We start from the raw sequence: 16,848 nt of genomic DNA on the forward strand, positions 1-16,848 counted from the left end.
CTCCCCGCTGCTCCTGGTAAGTCACCCTCCAACCCATGGGTTTCCGGGAGGGACCTGGGAACTCTAATCCTCATCTTGTAACGTAAGACCATTAAACTGGAGATGTCAGGGATCAGTCCTGGCGCTTCCTGCAGGCAAAGAACACACTTTCCCACTGAACAGTAATCCCTCTCTACGGGCACACGGCACTTCTGTTATTTCTCCCCCCCCCCCCATCTCCATGTTTCTTTTCACCACGGTCCATCTTGGATCACTGTCGCAGAAGAAGACCCGGATTTGAGTCCAGTAGCACTTAGGGCTGAACAAGATTTTAGAGGTACAAGGGAGCTTTGACTCTTAAAAGCTCATACCCTCCCGAAATATTGTTGGTGTCTGAAGTGCTGCTGGACTCGAATCCGGCTCTTCTACTGCAGACGGACAAGGCTAAACTAGGCCTGTCCCCGTGGCATCAAGGGATGGCTTGCACATGCGAACAACCCAGTGCAGGTTCGGCCCTCACAGATGGGATTCTTGAAATCAGCGAATGTGAAATAGAAACGGGTCATGGTCCATTGACAGAGGATGTGATTTGTATGCCCCAAACTCTGGGTTTAGTTTCCAGCGAAAAGAATGTCCGTTAGCAAGGATCTGTTCCTGAGACCTTGGAGAGTCACTTTGACGCAGAGTCGACCAAGGGACCCCAATCTTTTTGAGCCTGTTGGCACCTTTGGGATTCTGACGCAGGGTGGCGGGCACACCCACAAAATGGCTGCCAAAAATGGCTACCTCAGAAGGCGGAGCCTGACACAAAATGGCTGCCGCCGCTGACCTTCAGTCACACAGTGAAGATATTTGGGCTGCGGTGGCAGCTGCTGTCAAAGCAATGGTTTAAAAAAATCTCCACAGCCAATCAAATCTCCAGTGGCCAATCAGACGCCTTGCTGGGCAAAAACCTCACCAGGCCCCACCCACTTTCTAAAAATGCTTGGCAGGCACCAGCAAAGGTACCAGCAGCCACCATGGTGTCTACGGGCACTAGGGTTATCATTCCCGAGTTCCCAGTGGGGAACACCCTGGTTTTGTGGGTTCTACCCAACGCCAACCAGCTGGTCAGCAAGAGAAAACCCACCCACAAACAGCAACATACCTGCATGACTTCCCCGATGTGATGACATCACTGTGACGTCATCACGCCGGGGATGACGACTGGCGACGCTCTGGTTTGGGGGGGGAAATCTATGGTTCGACCTCGATTTTACCATAGAGTTTCGCTCGAAAGCCAGAGCATCACCCCCGATGGCACCGACTCAATGACATCACTTCTGGGTGATATCAGCACGTCCGGGACATCCACGTCCACTCCCGGAATGCCTTCCAGATCCCCCCACCGGCAAAATGAGGGGACCTGGTGACCCCAACGGGCACCATGTTGGGGACTCCTGGAGTAAACGATGCTCAGCTCGATGGACCCATTGTGGGACTCTTTCTGATGAAGAAGAAGAAGAGGAGGAGGAGGAGGAGGAGGAGGAGGAGGAGGAGGAGGAGGAGATTGGATTTGTACCCCGCCCTCCACTACCCAAAGGGGTCTCAGAGCGGCTTACAAGCTCCCTTCCCTTCCCCTCCCCACAACAGACACCCTGTGAGGTGGGCGGGGCTGAGAGAGCCCTTTCCAGAACTGTCCTTGAGAGAACAGCTCTGAGAGAACTTGTGACTGGCCCAAGGTCATCCAGCCAGGTGCAAGTGGAGGAGTGGGGAATCAAACCCGGTTCTCCCCGATTAGAGTCCGCGTGCTTAACCGCGACACCCAAACTGGGACAGTTTAGTGTGACGTCAGGACAAACACAGGGTGCAAATGGAGACCAGCTCCATCGAAGGCTGAGTAACTCACAGTGCCATTCAAAGCCGACTTGTACCCTTCAAAGTCCACTGAAACCAAGGAGCTGAGTAAGACGTAATTCTGTTTGGGACTGCACTCCAAGTGATGCGATGCAGGCTTACTCAAGCTCCCACAGCCTTCCCACAGAACAGGCGGGCCTGCGCCCGACATGCCCACATCAAAGCCTGTCTTCCTCCCTGACAGACCACAGTGATGAGCTGTCCCTAATTCACAAGTCTCTGAATCCTCCTTGGCACCCGCTCCGGCACAGGCACGCTTATGTCATGGACCGGAAGGCCTGCCGGGCCTCGTGTTGGAGTCACGAAAAACAGGGGTGTCGAAATGGATTCTCAGACTCTAAAGAGGTGTCAGCACTAGGGAACAAAACGCTGCGACTGGGAGGGGCTGGGTGGCTCAGTGGAAGAGCTTCTGCCTGGCATGCAGAAGGTCCCAGGTTCAGTCCCCGGCATCTATGGTTAAAAGGGATCAGGCAGGAGGCGATGGGAAAGAGCTCAGCCTGAGACCCTGGAGAGCTGCAAAGAGGGGCCGTGGCTCAGTGGAAGAGCCTCTGCTTGGCATGCAGGAGGTCCCAGGTTCAGTCCCCGGCATCTCCAGTTAAAACAGGCCAGGCAGGAGGTGGTGTGAAGGACCTCAGTCTGAGACCCTGGAGAGCTCTAAAGAGGGGCCGTGGCTCAGTAACAGAGTGTCTGCTTGGCATGCAGGAGGTCCCAGGTTCAATCCCCGGCATCTCTAGTTACAAGGACCAGGCAGGAGGTGATGGGAACACAGGTCATTTCGGGGGGAACCGCAGGGGATCGCAGTTCCCCCGGGTGAGGTACGGGGGGCGGGGCACATGACGAAGCCCCGCCCCCTGCTTCCGGCCGCCCCGCTTCCGGCCCTCATTCAGCCAGGAGGAGGCAGGAGAAGAGGGAGGGTAAGTTGCTTCCTCCCTGCCTCTCCCCACCCCTGCCTGCCTGGGGCCAGGGAGGGCCTTCGCGGGGCTTCCTCGCACTCCCGCCGGCCTCGCAGGTCCACCGCCGGACCCCTCATGGGGCTCGGCAGTGGAGCTGCAAGGTCGGCGGCGGCCGGGACCGTTGGGGGCGGGGTGTGTGGCCTTATGACACACTTCCAGTGATGTCAGGGGGTGTGGCCGTATGACACACTTCCGGTGATGTCAGGGGGTGTGGCATATGCTAATGAGTTATGCTAATGAGTTCCCCTAGCTCTTTTTCTACGAAACGACCCCTGGATGGGAAAGACCACCGCCTGAGACCCTGGAGAGCTGGAAAGAGGGGCCGTGGCTCAGTGGCGGAGCCTCTGCTTGGCATACAGAAGGTCCCAGGTTCAATCCCCAGCATCTCCAATTACAAGGACCAGGCAGGAGGTGATGGGAAAGACCTCAGCCTGAGACCCTGGAGAGCTGTAAAGAGGGGCTGTGGCTCAGTGGAAGAGCCTCTGCCTGGAATGCAGGAGGTCCCAGGTTCAATCCCTGGCATCTCCAGTTAGAAAGGACCAGGCAGCAGGTGAACGAAAGACCTCTAACCTAAGATCCTGGAGAGCTGTAAAGAGGGGCTGTGGCTCAGTGGAAGAGCCTTTGCTTGGCATGCAGAAGGTCCCAGGTTCAGTTAAAAGGGATCAGGCAGGAGGTGATGGGAAAGACCTCAGCCTGAGACCCTGGAGAGCCCCTGCTGCTCTGAGTAGACCATACTGATGATGAAGAAGAAGAAGATTGAGACAACAGTTCTGAGAGAACTTATGACTGACCCGAGGTCACACCAGCAGCTGCATGTGGAGGTGAGGAGAATCAAACCTGGTCTGCACATACACGAGGGTGCCACATCACACCCTGAAGCTTCTCCAAGACAATGATGTTCATTTTCAGTGTGGCAGTACTTTTGGGTAGGGGGCCGCCATGCTAGATATGGTACTGTATCCTTCAGCTGGTCCAAGCTAAACTGATCTCATCAGATTCTGGAAGCGAAGCAGGGTCGGTCCTGGTTAGTGCTTGGAGGGGAGACCACCAAGGAAGCCCAGGGTTGCTACGCAGAGGCAGGTGATGGCAAACCACCTCTAAGCGTCTCTTGCCTTGAAAACCCCACAGGGTTGCCATAAGTCAGCTGCGACGTAATAGCGTTTCCCACCACCATTTCAGCTTGGGTATACTTCGGTAAGTTTCAGTGAATGCCCAGGAACCTTCCAGACCAGGGGTGTCGAACTCATTTGTTATGAGGGCTGGATCTGACATTATTTTACTTAAAACAAAAACATGCTTGAAAGATCAGCTCTGTAAGCTTATCTTGTACGTATGTACAGGTACACAGTGGAGCTTCAGTGGCTCAAGTGGTTAAGACGCTGAACTGCGGGCTGTGGAAGGTCGGTAGTTCAGCAGTTCGAAACCCGGGTGCTGCCGCATGACGGAGTGAGCTCCCGTCTCTAGTTCCAGCTCCTGCCAACCTAGCGGTTCGAAAGCAAGCAATTGCAAGTAGATAAATAGGTACCACTTCGGTGGGAAGGGAACAGCGTTCCGTGCGCCTTGGTGTTTAGTCATGCCGGCCATGTGACCACGGAAATGTCTTCGGACAGCGCTAGCTCTTCGGCTTGGAAACGGAGATGAGCACCGCAACCCTAGAGTCGGATTCGACTGGCTTTCGAGCAAGGGAAACCTTTGCCTTTTTACATGTACACAAGAAGCTGCCTTCTGTTGACTCAGACCCTCAATTGATCCAGGTCAGTATTGCCTGCTCAGACTGGCAGTCCAGTGGCTCTCCAAGGTCTCAGGCAGAGAAAGGTCTTTCACCTCACCTATTGGTCCTTTTAACGGGAGATGCTGGGGATTTAACCTGGGATTGAAATTGAGTTGATACCCCGCCCTTCACTCAGAGTCTCAGAGCAGCTTCCAGTCTCCTTTCCCCTCCCCTTCCCACAACAGACACCCTGTGAGGCGGGTGGGGCTGAGAGAGCTCCTTCGAGGACTGCTCTTGAGAGAACAGCTTCGAGAACTTGTGACTGACCCAAGGTCTAGGATCCAGGTTAAAACACAAAATGGCTGCGTTATTAAGAGAGTCGGGCAAAGCAAGCTATGATGGGGCAGCAGCAGCAGAACTGAAAGCAGGAGATGGCCAGTTCCACTGAGGGCCTGACAGAAGCCCTCCGGGGGCCTCATCCGGCCCCTGGGCCACATATTTGACACCCTTGCAGTAGGCTTAGAACGGGGGGGGAGGAAGTCCTTCTTCGCCCAACGAGAAGAGGAGAGGAGGAGATTGGAGTTATACCCCACCCTTCACTACCGTCGGAGTGGCTTACAATCTCCTTTCCTTTCCCCTCCCCACAACAGACACACCCCGTGAGGTAGGTGGGGCCGAGAGAGCTCTTTTGAGGACGGCTCCTGAGAGAACAGTTCTGAGAGAACTTGTGGCTGACCCAAGGTCACACCAGCAGCTGCGAGTGGAGGAGTGGGGAATCGAACCCAGTTCTCCCAGATGAGAGTCCACGCACTTCACCACGACACCAAACTGGTCCCACACTAGGTGGAAAAGAGCGTGGTGATGTCATTTGTGAACAGCGGTGACCCTCCTCGTGAACGGAAGCGAGGGAAAAGATCCCCCACTCTAAAACGGTATTTGTGAGCTGGAGCTTTATGGCTCTCCACGAGCGATCTGCAGATGGCGGAGGAGTAGCCAAGGGGAACGCACCATCTGCCGGGCCCACCGTTGAGTGCAGTCGGCTCCGTTCATCCGGCGAAGCACAGCCAAGCCTCCCTGGAAGGACAGTCTGGTGGGGACTTCTCAGAACGGGAGCCATCGTCCTCCGCCGCCTCCCCCAGCTCCGTGACAGGCTGCGGCCCATCTGTTTCTTTTGGTGGCGATGATCCACGCAGCCCCCCAGTGCGGGAGAAAGCCAAAGCATCGGTTACTCATGCTTTTTTTTTTAGGAAAAAATGCCAACTCTCTCTGTTCTCACGACGTAGTCAAGCATTGTCAAGCATTGCCAGAGCGTGCCTGGTGACCAGTGAGAGCTTTGGGACTTGGTTTGCCAACTCTGTGTTGGGAAATTCCTGGAGATATTAGGGGTAAGGACTGAGGAGGGTGGAGGAGGGTGGAGGAGGAGGAGGGTGGAGGAAGAGGAGGAAGAGGAAGAGGAGGAGGAAGAGGAGGAAGAAGAAGAAGAAGAAGAAGAAGAAGAAGAAGAAGAAGAAGAAGAAGAAGAAGAAGAAGAAGAAGAAGAAGAAGAAGAAGAAGAAGAAGAAATTGGATTTATACCCCGCCCTTCACTCGGAGTCCCGGAGCGGCTTACAATCTCCTTTCCCTTCCCTTCCCCACAACAGACACCCTGTGAGGTCGGCGGGGCTGAGTGACAGAAACAGCTCTTTTTCAAGGACAGCTGTGCCAGAGCTAGGGCTTGCCCAAGGTCATCCAGCCAGGTGCAAGCGGAGGAGTGGGGAATCAAACCTGGTTCTCCCAGCTCAGAGTCCGCGTACTTAACCGCTACACCAAAGTGGCTGGGGAGGGGAGGGACCTCAGCAGGGTATAATGTCATAGAGTCCAACCTGCAAAGCAGCCATTTCTCTAGGTGAAAAAGAAGAAGAAGAAGAGATTGGATTTATACCCCGCCCTTCACTACCCAAAGGAGTCTCAGAGCGGCTTACAAACTCCTTTCCCTTCCCCTCCCCACAACAGACACCCTGTGAGGTAGGTGGGGCTGAGAGAGCTCTTTCGAGGACTGCTCCTGAGAGAACAGCTCTGAGAGAACTTGTGACTGACCCAAGGTCACACCAGCAGCTGCATGTGGAGGCATAGGGAATCAAACCCAGTTCTCCCAGATGAGATTCCGTGCTCCTAACCACCACACCAAACTGGCGAACTGATCTGCAGATCAATTATAATAGTGGGGGATCTCCAGGGACTGCCTGGAGGGTGGCAACCCTATTTGGGAGTAGGGATATGGGAGGACCATGATGTCAGCTGGACCATTAGGTCACTTTGAGTTACGGCAGTCAGGCAGGGACCGGCAACCGGCAGGGGGACCTTAGGGTTTGGGGGTTCCTTGCCAGCAACTTCATGACCTCACTCCCGATGCAACCAGAAGTGACATCAGAGTGTCACCAGGTAAGACAGGGGTCTCTCTGGCACTTGGGCACAACTCTGTGGTTTAACTGTGTAGTTTAACCATAGAGTTTTGCCCCAATGCCAGAGAATCCCCAGCATCCCCAGGGATGGGCTGACGTCACTTCTGGCCACATGGGAAGTGACATCATTGCACCGGAATGCTGCCAGCAATCATCCCTCTTTGCCTCCAGCTGAGAGGTGATGGGGAAGCACCCACTCGGGGTGGGGGCTCCTCCGTCCCCATTGGGAGGCTGGCAAGCCTACTTCCAGCAGAAACCCGGAAGTGACATAGGGTCGATCTAGGAATCGCTGGAAAATCTATGGCAAAACTGTAAAGTTTCTGGCAATTCCTAGAGCAGGACCAGGCTACATTGCTGGCAACATGGTAACGTCACTTCTGGCATGTTCCAGGAAGTGACATCACCACACCGGGATGTCTCAGCGAAGCTCTGGTATTTGGGCAAAAACTCTATGGTAAAAATGGCTTCTACCATAGAGCTTTTGCCCATATACCAGTGTTGCCCTGATGTCATAGATGTGCTGATGTCACTTCCAGTTTGCACTGGAAGTGACATCAGCACACCACTGCCAATATAGCCTGGGTCTCCTTCCTACCCCGGGTAGGTCCCCCCACCGGCCAGCTGATTGGTGGCCAGGGGTGGGGCCCAGGCGCAGGGATCCCCCACTTCCAGCCGGGGTGCTGGCAACCCTATCTCCAGGCCACAGAGATCAATTCCCATGGAAAAAATGGCCTCCCCAGGTCCCATCCCCAAATTTCTAGGAATTTCCCAAGTGGGAGTTGGCCACCCTACAGCACGGGCCCACTCAGCAAGCACAGTCACCATGTTTTGTTGAAATGTATGCTCAGAGGATACTCGATCGTCTGCAGAGGGAGCCAGCTATGCACAGGGCCAATTGGCTGGAAACGGTGCCATCGCTAACCCCACTCCCCCTTCAACCCGAAGCAGGAGTGTTTCAACGGCGTCCCTATAATATACAAGGGCCGCGGTGGCTCAGAGGTTAAGATGCTGAGCTGCAGACCGGAAGTCTGTAGTTTGGCAGTCCGAGACCCGAGTGCTGCGTGATGGAGTGAGCTCCCGTCTCTGGCCCCAGCTCCTGCCAACCTAGCAGTTCGAAAGCAAGAGATTGCGGTACTGCTTCAATGGGAAGGTAACGGCGTTCCGTGCGCCTCGGCGTTTAGTCATGCCGGCCACAGGACCACGGAGAAGTCTTCGGACAGCGCTGGCTCTTCGGCTTGGAAATGGAGATGAGCACTGCCCCCTAGAGTCGGATTCAACTAGCTTTCGAGCAAGGGAAACCTTTACTTTTATTTTATAATATACAAGGGAAGAACCTTTACATTTGAGGGCAATTGCTTTTCAACTGCAAGATGGTAGAGATTAGTGCTGGCAATCCTATGAGGTGGCACACCCTTAGTCTTTCAGAGTCTTAAGTGTGTGTGTGGGAGTGTTAGTTTGAAAACCATGCCAAGCTCTACACTGGATCTTCTATCTAGGGTTACCAGATCCCCCCAGCCACCAACAGGATCCAGGTTGGGAAACTCCTGGAAATTTTGGGGTGGGGCCTGGGTAGGACAGGGACCTCGGCAGGACCATAGCTATGGTGTGGCTTTGGGGGGCTCTGCCCCCTTTCTTAAAGGCACTGCCCCCAAGAATTTCTCCTGTAAATGCTTTTCCCCCCAATCATTTAAAAACATTTTTAAAACGCTTGTGCTCCTTGAAGCAGAGTGGGGTGCTGTCGTTGACTAATTCCCGCACTGAGTGAGGGGGTTAGAGTAGGTGACCTCTAGGGTCCCTTCTAACTCCGTGTCAAGAGACTGGTCTCCTTTAAGAGCTTTTTCCTGCCTAAGTGTCAGCTTTCTTGACTCTAGAAGTCATCAGCCCCACCTGCCTGCTTGTTATCCAAATTGTTGCTGGAGCTGGCAGATGTGATTAAGTTGCAGCAGATGAGAACTGTCATCTAAAGTGGCTGACAGCTTGCAATGTAGAGATCTATCCTGGTAACAGCTTCCTCTTGGCTAAATGGCTTTTCTTTCTGCACTGAGAACTTCAGCCCCACCAGAAAACAAATTGCCCCACAAGTCACAAAATCCTGGCTACGGGACTGGACCTCAATGGGGTGCAATGCTCTCCCAAGCATCCATTTTCTCCAGGAGAACTGATTTCTGTGGTCTGGAGATGAGCTGCTATTCCAGAGGGTCCCCAGGTCCCACGTGGAGGCTGGCGTCCCTGGGTGAACAATTTGAATGGGGCAATTGAGATCGATCCCCTTTTAGCCGGATCTCCACCCTCCTCTCTCCTGTACACCTGCTTCCCCAGTTTTCTTTTTGCATGCAGCGAAACCTTCATCAACGGAAAAGGCACGGATGCTAGTTGTCGGGCTTGTACTGAGCGGTCTGCCCCCCCCCCTTGCTGGACGGCCGTTCTGTACTTCTGGAAAGCCATGTGAACGACTGACCTCACCTCCACGGCCTTTGGTCTCCTTTCCAGCACTTTCCAGTCATTCTTTGCTCTTCCCAAAAATTGCATTCTGTAATGGGGAAGGGAGGGGGAATGCAGTGAGTTCACGGGCAAGAAAAAAAAATTCCCTTTCTCAGCCGAACGGCGCCTTTAAAATGTGCGAGAATGTCCTGAAGTTGCTTGAGAAAGGAACATTGGAATAAATTGTGTGTCCCCCGGGCCAATGTTCCCTCTAAGCTGTGGAGTCTTGTGAGCAAAAATTCTACTTTGTGAGCTACCGGTATTAAAGTTGTGAGCGAGCGATTTGGCTACTGAATACATTAGTTTGCTTTGGAGTCATCCATCCTGAGCTAAGACAAAAATGTGTGAGCTGGAGGCTAAAAAACTGTGAGCTAGCTCACACTAACTCAGCTTAGAGGGAACACTGCCCCCCCCCCCTTTAAGTCATGGTTTATCTCCCATATTATCAGTCCTGGGCAATCCTGCCCAAGAGACCCAGTTGGCGTCTTTCTCTTTCGAACAGCTTTAAAAGGAGATTAGATAGATTCATGATCTATCAATGGCTACTAGCCATGGTGAGTGAGCAGAACCTCCACATGCAGAGGTACTAATCCTCTGAATCCCAGTGCCAGGAGGCAACATCAGGGGAAGCCTATGGAGCATAAACATCTGGAGCAGAGGTCCATCAGTGGCTCTTAGCCACAAGGTATAGATAGGAACTCAAAGGCTGGGGCAGGCGATGATCTGTAGTCTTGGTGCTTGGGGGGGGGGGCAACAGTGGGAGAGCTTCTAGTGTCCTCCTGGCCCCACTGGTGGACTTCCTGATGGCACGTGGTATTTCTGGCCACTGTGTGACACAGAGTGTTGGACTGGATGGGCCACTGGCCTGATCCAACATTGGCTTCTCTTATGTTCTTATAGGAACTCTTAGTCTGGAGCAAGTGATGCTCTGTCTTCTTGGTGCTTGGGGGGGGACAACAGGGGGAGGGCTTCTAGTGTCCTGGCCCCACTGCTGGACCTCCTGATGGTGGTTTAATTGCACCCTGCAATCAATAATCTGATGATGAAAAACACAACAGTCTCTACATCTGACAATAGCACTACAGATAAGATTAGAATTTCAACAGGCCAGAGCTTTAACCACTACCCCATCCTGGCTCAGGTTATCGGTTTTATCAGCATTCCTTACCTGATTGATACTGCAGGTTGTCATCGTGGGGGTGTGTGTGGAAATAATACCTGGAGATTGGGGGGGGTGGAGCCTAGGCAGGAGGGATTGGGCAGGGGAGGGACCTCAACAGGGTATAATGCAACAGAGCCCATCACCCAATTTTAGTATATGTGCTGCCGAAGCGAGCACAACAGAGCCCATCACCCCAAAGCCGCTATTTTCTCCAGGGGGACAGATCTCGATTGGCTGGAAATCAATTGTAATAGCAAGAGATCTCCAGGTGTCACCTGGAGGTTGGCAGCCCTAAGAAGACTAATTTAAACAAGGCCGGTTATCTGAAAGGTGGTGTTCCTGAGCTGTGAACGAACACAATCCTGTATTCCTCACCTCCTTTCACAGGTTCTCACGCTCCAGTCCTTACACCTTCCCGTTAATTAGAATTCTTCTCCTCTCAGCCTTCGGAGTTGCAAAGCTGTGTTGATTTGTCTGCTCAGGAACCGCAGCACCATCACAACGCATAGGATTCTGGGCTGTATTGGGGGGGGGGCATTCAACAACATTCAAAGAGGGCTCCCACCACAAACGCACGGAGCCGTTTCCCAAACAAAATAAAGCAGCAGATACCCGATGTACACTAGCGTTACCTGCCGATACAGAGGTTGGTACCCTTGAAAAGAGATGTTGTGTCCAGGAGGAGAACACCCGACCCCAGATCCATCAGCTGTCTCCAGAAAGCAGCTGAGAAAGAGCGACTGCAAGTCTCCTAAAGGTCTTCCAGCTAAAGTTGCCAGGGCTATTCTTGGGCCGGAACGCACAGGAACGGAAGTTCCGGCTGGCTTCAGAGTTGGCCACGCCCAGTACAGCCAAAGACTCTTTGTGCATGGCTACAGAGGGAAGGCCTGGAGAGTGACCATTTAAATGCCTCCTCGTGCCTTCCCCAGCCTGTCCAAGGGCCGGCTTGCCGGGACTCCCTGCAAGGGCACGGGGCGCCCAGGCAAGCCAAGGGAAGGCATGGGGTGTGACCTAATATGCTAATGAGCTCCACTGTCATGGGGTGTTGTCTAATATGCTAATGAGCTCCACTGTCATGTGGTGTTGTCTAATATGCTAATGAGCTCCACTGTCATGGGGTGTGGTCTAATATGCTAATGAGCTCCCCTGTCATGGGGTGTGGCCTAATATGCTAATGAGCTCCACTGCCATGGTGTGTTGTCAAATATGCTAATGAGTTCCTGCTGGGCTTTTTCTACAAAAAAAGTCTTGAAAGTTGCTAATTCCATAGAGGGCTGCCGACTCGGGGTTGGGAAATCCCTGGAGATTCCTGGGGATTTTCTGGAGATTCTTGGGAGGAAAAGGAGGAGATTGGATTTATTGGATTTAGGAGCCAGTTTGGAGCCTAGGGCGGCCAACCTCCAGGTGGGCCCTGGAGATCTCCTAGAATTACAACTGATGTCCAAAATACGGAGATCAGCCCCCCCTGGAGAAAGTGGCTGCTTTGGAGGACGGACTGTTGGGAATCATACCCTGCTGAGACCCTTCCCCTCCCGAAAGGCAGTCTGGTGCAGTGGTTAGGAGCACGGACGCTAATCTGGGAGAACTGGGTTTGATTCCCCGCTGTTCCCCATGCAGCTGCTGGTGTGGCCTTGGGTCAGTCACAAGTTCTCTCAGAGCTGTTCTCTCAGGGGCAGTCCTCGAAAGAGTTTTCTCAGCTCCACCTACCTCACAGGGTGTCTGTTGCGGGGAGGGAAAGGGGATTGTCAGCCACTCTGAGACTCCTTTGGGTAGTGAAGGGTGGGGTATAATAATAATAAGAAGAGATTGGATTTATACCCCACCCTTCACTATCCAAAGGAGTCTCAGAATGACTTACAAACTCCTTCCCCTCCCCACAACAGACACCCTGTGAGGGAGGTGGGGCTGAGAGAGCTCTTGACATAAACTGCTCTTTGTCAAGGACAGCTGTGCCAGAACTTGTGACTGACCCAAGGTCATCCACCTAGCTGCATGTGAAGGAGCGGGGAATCAAACCCGGTTCTCCCAGATTAGAGTCCACACTCCTAGCCACTACACCAAACTGGCTCTCTAGGTATAATGCTCTAGAGTCCACCTTCCAAAGCAGCCATTTCCTGATCTCTGTTGCGTGGAAAACAGTTGTTAATAGCGGGAGAACTCCAGCCACCACCTGGAGGTTGGCAACCATATTATACCCCCAAATATCCAGGGATTTCCCAAGCCAAAGTTGGCAACCCTAGGTGCAGGAACAGTCATTGCCAGTGGCTTGGTCCAGTCTGAGCAGCCACCACGAAAGCGGCGGCTCTGTGGAGACTTCTGAGCTCAGTTTGGGCTTAATCCATCCCCACTGAAAGAGGACCTGCCCCCAAAAAAAGATTATGAACTGATGGGAAACCAAGAGAAGAGCCAGGATCCACCCTCATGACGGCCAGGGACGGATTCACCATGAAGCAGACTAAGCAGGTGCTTAGGGCGCCAGGGCCAAAGGGGGGAAAGGGTGAAAAGAACTTTATGTAGCCCAAGCTTGGCTTAGTTTATACAGTCTATTGCGTTATCATAGGAATAAATTTTTGTATGGCTGCAACCTGCATTGTAAGGAGCATTGTTGTCAATTATGCTAATGAGTTCCTGCTGGGCTTTTTCTACAAAAAAAGTCTTGAAAGTTGCTAATTCCATAGAGGGCTGCCGACTCGGGGTTGGGAAATCCCTGGAGATTCCTGGGAGCAAGGAGCTGCGGTGGCTCAAGTGGTTAAGACGCTGAACTGCAGGCTGGGACCCGGGGGCGCCGCGTGACGGAGTGGGCTCCCGTCTCTAGTTCCAGCTCCTGCCAACCTAGCAGTCCGAAAGCAAGAAATTGCAAGTAGATAAATAGGTACCCCTTCGGTGGGAAGGTGACAGCATTCCGTGCACCTTGGTGTTTAGTCATGCCGGCCACATGACCACGGGAACATCTTCGGACAGCGCTGGCTCTTCGGCTTGGAAACGGAGATGAGCACCGCAACCCTAGAGTCGGATTCGACTGGCTTTTGAGCAAGGGAACCTTTACCTTTATCTTTACTTAACCTGCATTGTATGGCTGATCAGACAGGTCAACAACTAAAACGGACTGGGTCAGTGCGGAAAGGAGGGGGGCACCAAGATTGGTCAGTGCTTAGGGAACCAGCGAGCCTTAATCCGCCCCTGCATGGAGGCCTCTGAATTTTCTTTTCCCTTCCCTGCTGGGCTGTCTAGTGGCAGACTGCAAGCAGCCGCTGGAGCTGGCCCACGGCTTCGTCACCTTCTCCACGCCGGACAACCTGACCACGTACCAGTCGGGGATCCAGTACTCCTGCCAGCCTCCCTTCTACCAGATGGTGCCCAACATCACAGGTGAGAACGCCTGACTTCGCTGGGGGAGGGGGAGGAGCCGGGGTCTCGGCAGGAAGGGAATGAGGGGTACGTGGCGTTAATGGGGCAACAGAGAATAACAGATTGGATTTATCCCCCGCCCTTCACTACCCAAAGGAGTCTCAGCATGGCTTACAATCTCCTTTCCCTTCCCCTCCCCACAACAGGCACCCTGTGAGGTAGGTGGGGCTGAGAGAGCTCTCTTGAGAACTGCTCTTTTTCAAGGACAGCTCTGACAGAACTGTGGCTTGCCCAAGGTAATCCAGCAGGTGCATGTGGAGGAGTGGGGAATCAAACCCGGTTCTCCCAAATCAGAGAACAGCTCTTATCAGAACTATGGCTTGCCCAAGGCGATCCAGCCCAGGTGCAAGTGGAGGAGTGGGGAATCAAACCCGGTTCTTCCAGATTAGAGTCTGCGCACTTAGCCACTACACCAAACTGCAAGTATAGGAGACACAGTACTTGAGTGAGTAGCATTTCTACAATCACTTCCCCCCCCCCTCCAGTCTCAAGGACTTACTATGTTCCAGTTTGCTTCTGACAATGGCTTCTGAAAGGGGATTGTTGACTTTTGCTTTATCTGACAATAACCTTTGGCATGTCCGATCCCCCAGGCTGTTTGCCTGACTTCCCAAAATCCTACATCATCTGTATTAAAGGTGAAGGTTTCCCTTGCTCAGAAGCCAGTCGAATCCGACTCTAGGGGTGTGGTGCTCATCTCCGTTTCCAAGCCGAAGAGCCGGCGCTGTCCGAAGACGGGTTCCCAAAATCAGCACCAGCATCTTTCCCTTTTCCATAGGCTCCACTAAATCATTACAAAGAAAAGAACAAGCTTTTGGGTTCCCCAAACTGAGCGTTCGGTGCACACAAAAAGGAAATTAACAGCATAAGAAAAAAGCACCAACAATCTACGGTTTGTCGCCTTCTTAACATGGAGACCGGGAGGTGTTGTAGCCGTGATTAGACCAGATGGTGCCGAATGCTAGTCACATCCCAAGATGCGCCACAGCACCAGAGTCTGCCATGATGCTGAAGATGAGAAACCTCCTCTCTCTTTGAAAATAGAAAAGCCAGCCAGGAATCAAAACCAACCCCAGAGCTAATCAGAATTCCTCTGTATCCCTTCTAAGGCAGAAAAACACACGATATAGGAGCTGCGGTGGCTCAAGTGGTTAAGACGCTGAACTGCAGGCTGTGGAAGGTCGGTAGTTCAGCAGTTCGAGACCCAAGTGTGCCGCATGACGGAGCGAGTTCCCGTCTCTAGTTCCAGCTCCTGCCAACCTAGCAGTTTGAAAGCAAGAAATTGCAAGTATACCACTTTGGTGGGAAGGGAACAGCGTTCCGTGCACCTTGGCGTTTAGTCATGCCGGCCACATGACCACGGAAACGTCTTCGGACAGTGCTGGCTCTTCGGCTTTGAAACGGAGATGAGCACCACAACCCTAGAGTCGGATTTGACTGGCTTTCGAGCAAGGGAACCTTTACCTTTACCTTTACTCCTCCATGAAGCTGGGGGTTCATTTTAGTAGATGATGCGCTAGGAAAAAGCTTTGACAGCAGCCAAATTTTATGTTGTTACCGAGAGGACAAAGAACCCTCTGTCAGTAGAGTTGCCAACATCCAGGTGATGGCTGGACGACTTTCAGAATTACAAGTCATCCCCTGGCTATAGAGATCAGTTCCCCCAGAGAAAACAGCTGCCTTGGAAGATGGGCTGTATGGCATTAAGCCTTGCCTGGGTCCCTCCCCTACCCAAAACATGCCCGCCACAGGCTCTGCCCTCCAAAATCTCCAGCAATTTCCCTACTCAGAGCAGGCTACCCTACCCATAAGCAGTCCCATAGGTATGGCGGGGCTTTGGGGGGGCTCTGCCCCCTTGCTTAAAGGCACAGCCCCACAAGAATTTATCCTGTAAAGGCTTGTTTCAATCATTTTAAAACATTTTTAAAAGGTGTGTGCTCCTTTAAGCAGAGTGGGGTGTTGTCGTTGACTAATTCCCGCACTGAGCAAGGAGGTTGGAGTAAGTGACCTCTAGGATCCCTTGCTCCAGTTTGGTGTACTGGTTAAGTGTGCAGACTCTAATCTGGGAGAACCAGGTTTGATTCCCCACTCCTCCACTTGCACCTGCTGGGTGACCTTGGGCAAGCCATAGTTCTGTCTGAGCTGTTCTTGAAAAAGAGCGGTCGGGCGTAGAGCAGCTGCCCTGTGAGGATCGGTTAAAACACAAAGGGCCGCTTAGCCTGGAAAAAAGGCAAATAAAGGGAGACATGATAGAGGTTTATAAAATTATGCAAGGCATGGAGAGAGTGGACTGGGGAAAATTTTTCTCCCTCTTCTAGAATGCTAGAACCCAGGCCCGTAGCTATGGTGGGGCTGGGGGGGCAGCTCTGCCCCCTTTCTTAAAGGCACAGCCCCACAAGAATTTCTCCTGTAAATGCTTTTTTCCAATAATTTTAAAACATTTTTTTTAAAAGGTGTGCGGTCCTTTAAGCAGAGTGGGGTGCTGAAGGTTGACTAATTCCAGCACTGAGCAAGGGGGTTGGAGTAGGTGACCTCTAGGATACCTTCTGACTCTGTGTCAAGAAACTGGTCTTCTTCAAGAGAGTTTTCCTGCCTCAGTGTTGGCTTTCCTGACTACAGATCACCCCCACCTGCCGGCTTGTTATCAGAACTGTTGCTTTGGCTGGCAGAAGTGATTAACTTGCAGCAGCTGAGAACCATCATCTAAAGTGGCTGGCAGCTTGCAGTTTAGAGATCTACCCTGGTAACATCTTCCTATTGGCTAAATGGCTTTTCTTTCTGCACTGAGAACTTCAGCCCCACCAGAAAAACAATTTG

The 16,848-nt window shown here is 52.7% G+C and overlaps 1 protein-coding gene and 1 non-coding gene across 2 annotated transcripts in view; both read left to right on the top strand.

Annotated features, from left to right (window-relative positions):
- The window catches only part of MASP1 (mannan-binding lectin serine peptidase 1 (C4/C2 activating component of Ra-reactive factor)), a 114,499-nt gene that overhangs the window by 64,151 nt on the left and 33,500 nt on the right, over positions 1–16,848 (top strand). Inside the window, exon 9 of the mRNA XM_015415239.1 lies at positions 13,855–13,992. Coding sequence (XP_015270725.1) covers positions 13,855–13,992 — 138 coding nt within the window. The remainder of the gene's footprint in view (positions 1–13,854; positions 13,993–16,848) is intronic.
- On the top strand, positions 3,285–3,356 carry TRNAS-GGA. Its single transcript has one exon. It is a non-coding gene; the product is annotated as a tRNA-Ser (tRNA).

Source organism: Gekko japonicus, unplaced genomic scaffold, assembly GCF_001447785.1.
Source record: "Gekko japonicus isolate JY-2015 unplaced genomic scaffold, Gekko_japonicus_V1.1 scaffold210, whole genome shotgun sequence".
Lineage (NCBI taxonomy): Eukaryota > Metazoa > Chordata > Lepidosauria > Squamata > Gekkonidae > Gekko > Gekko japonicus.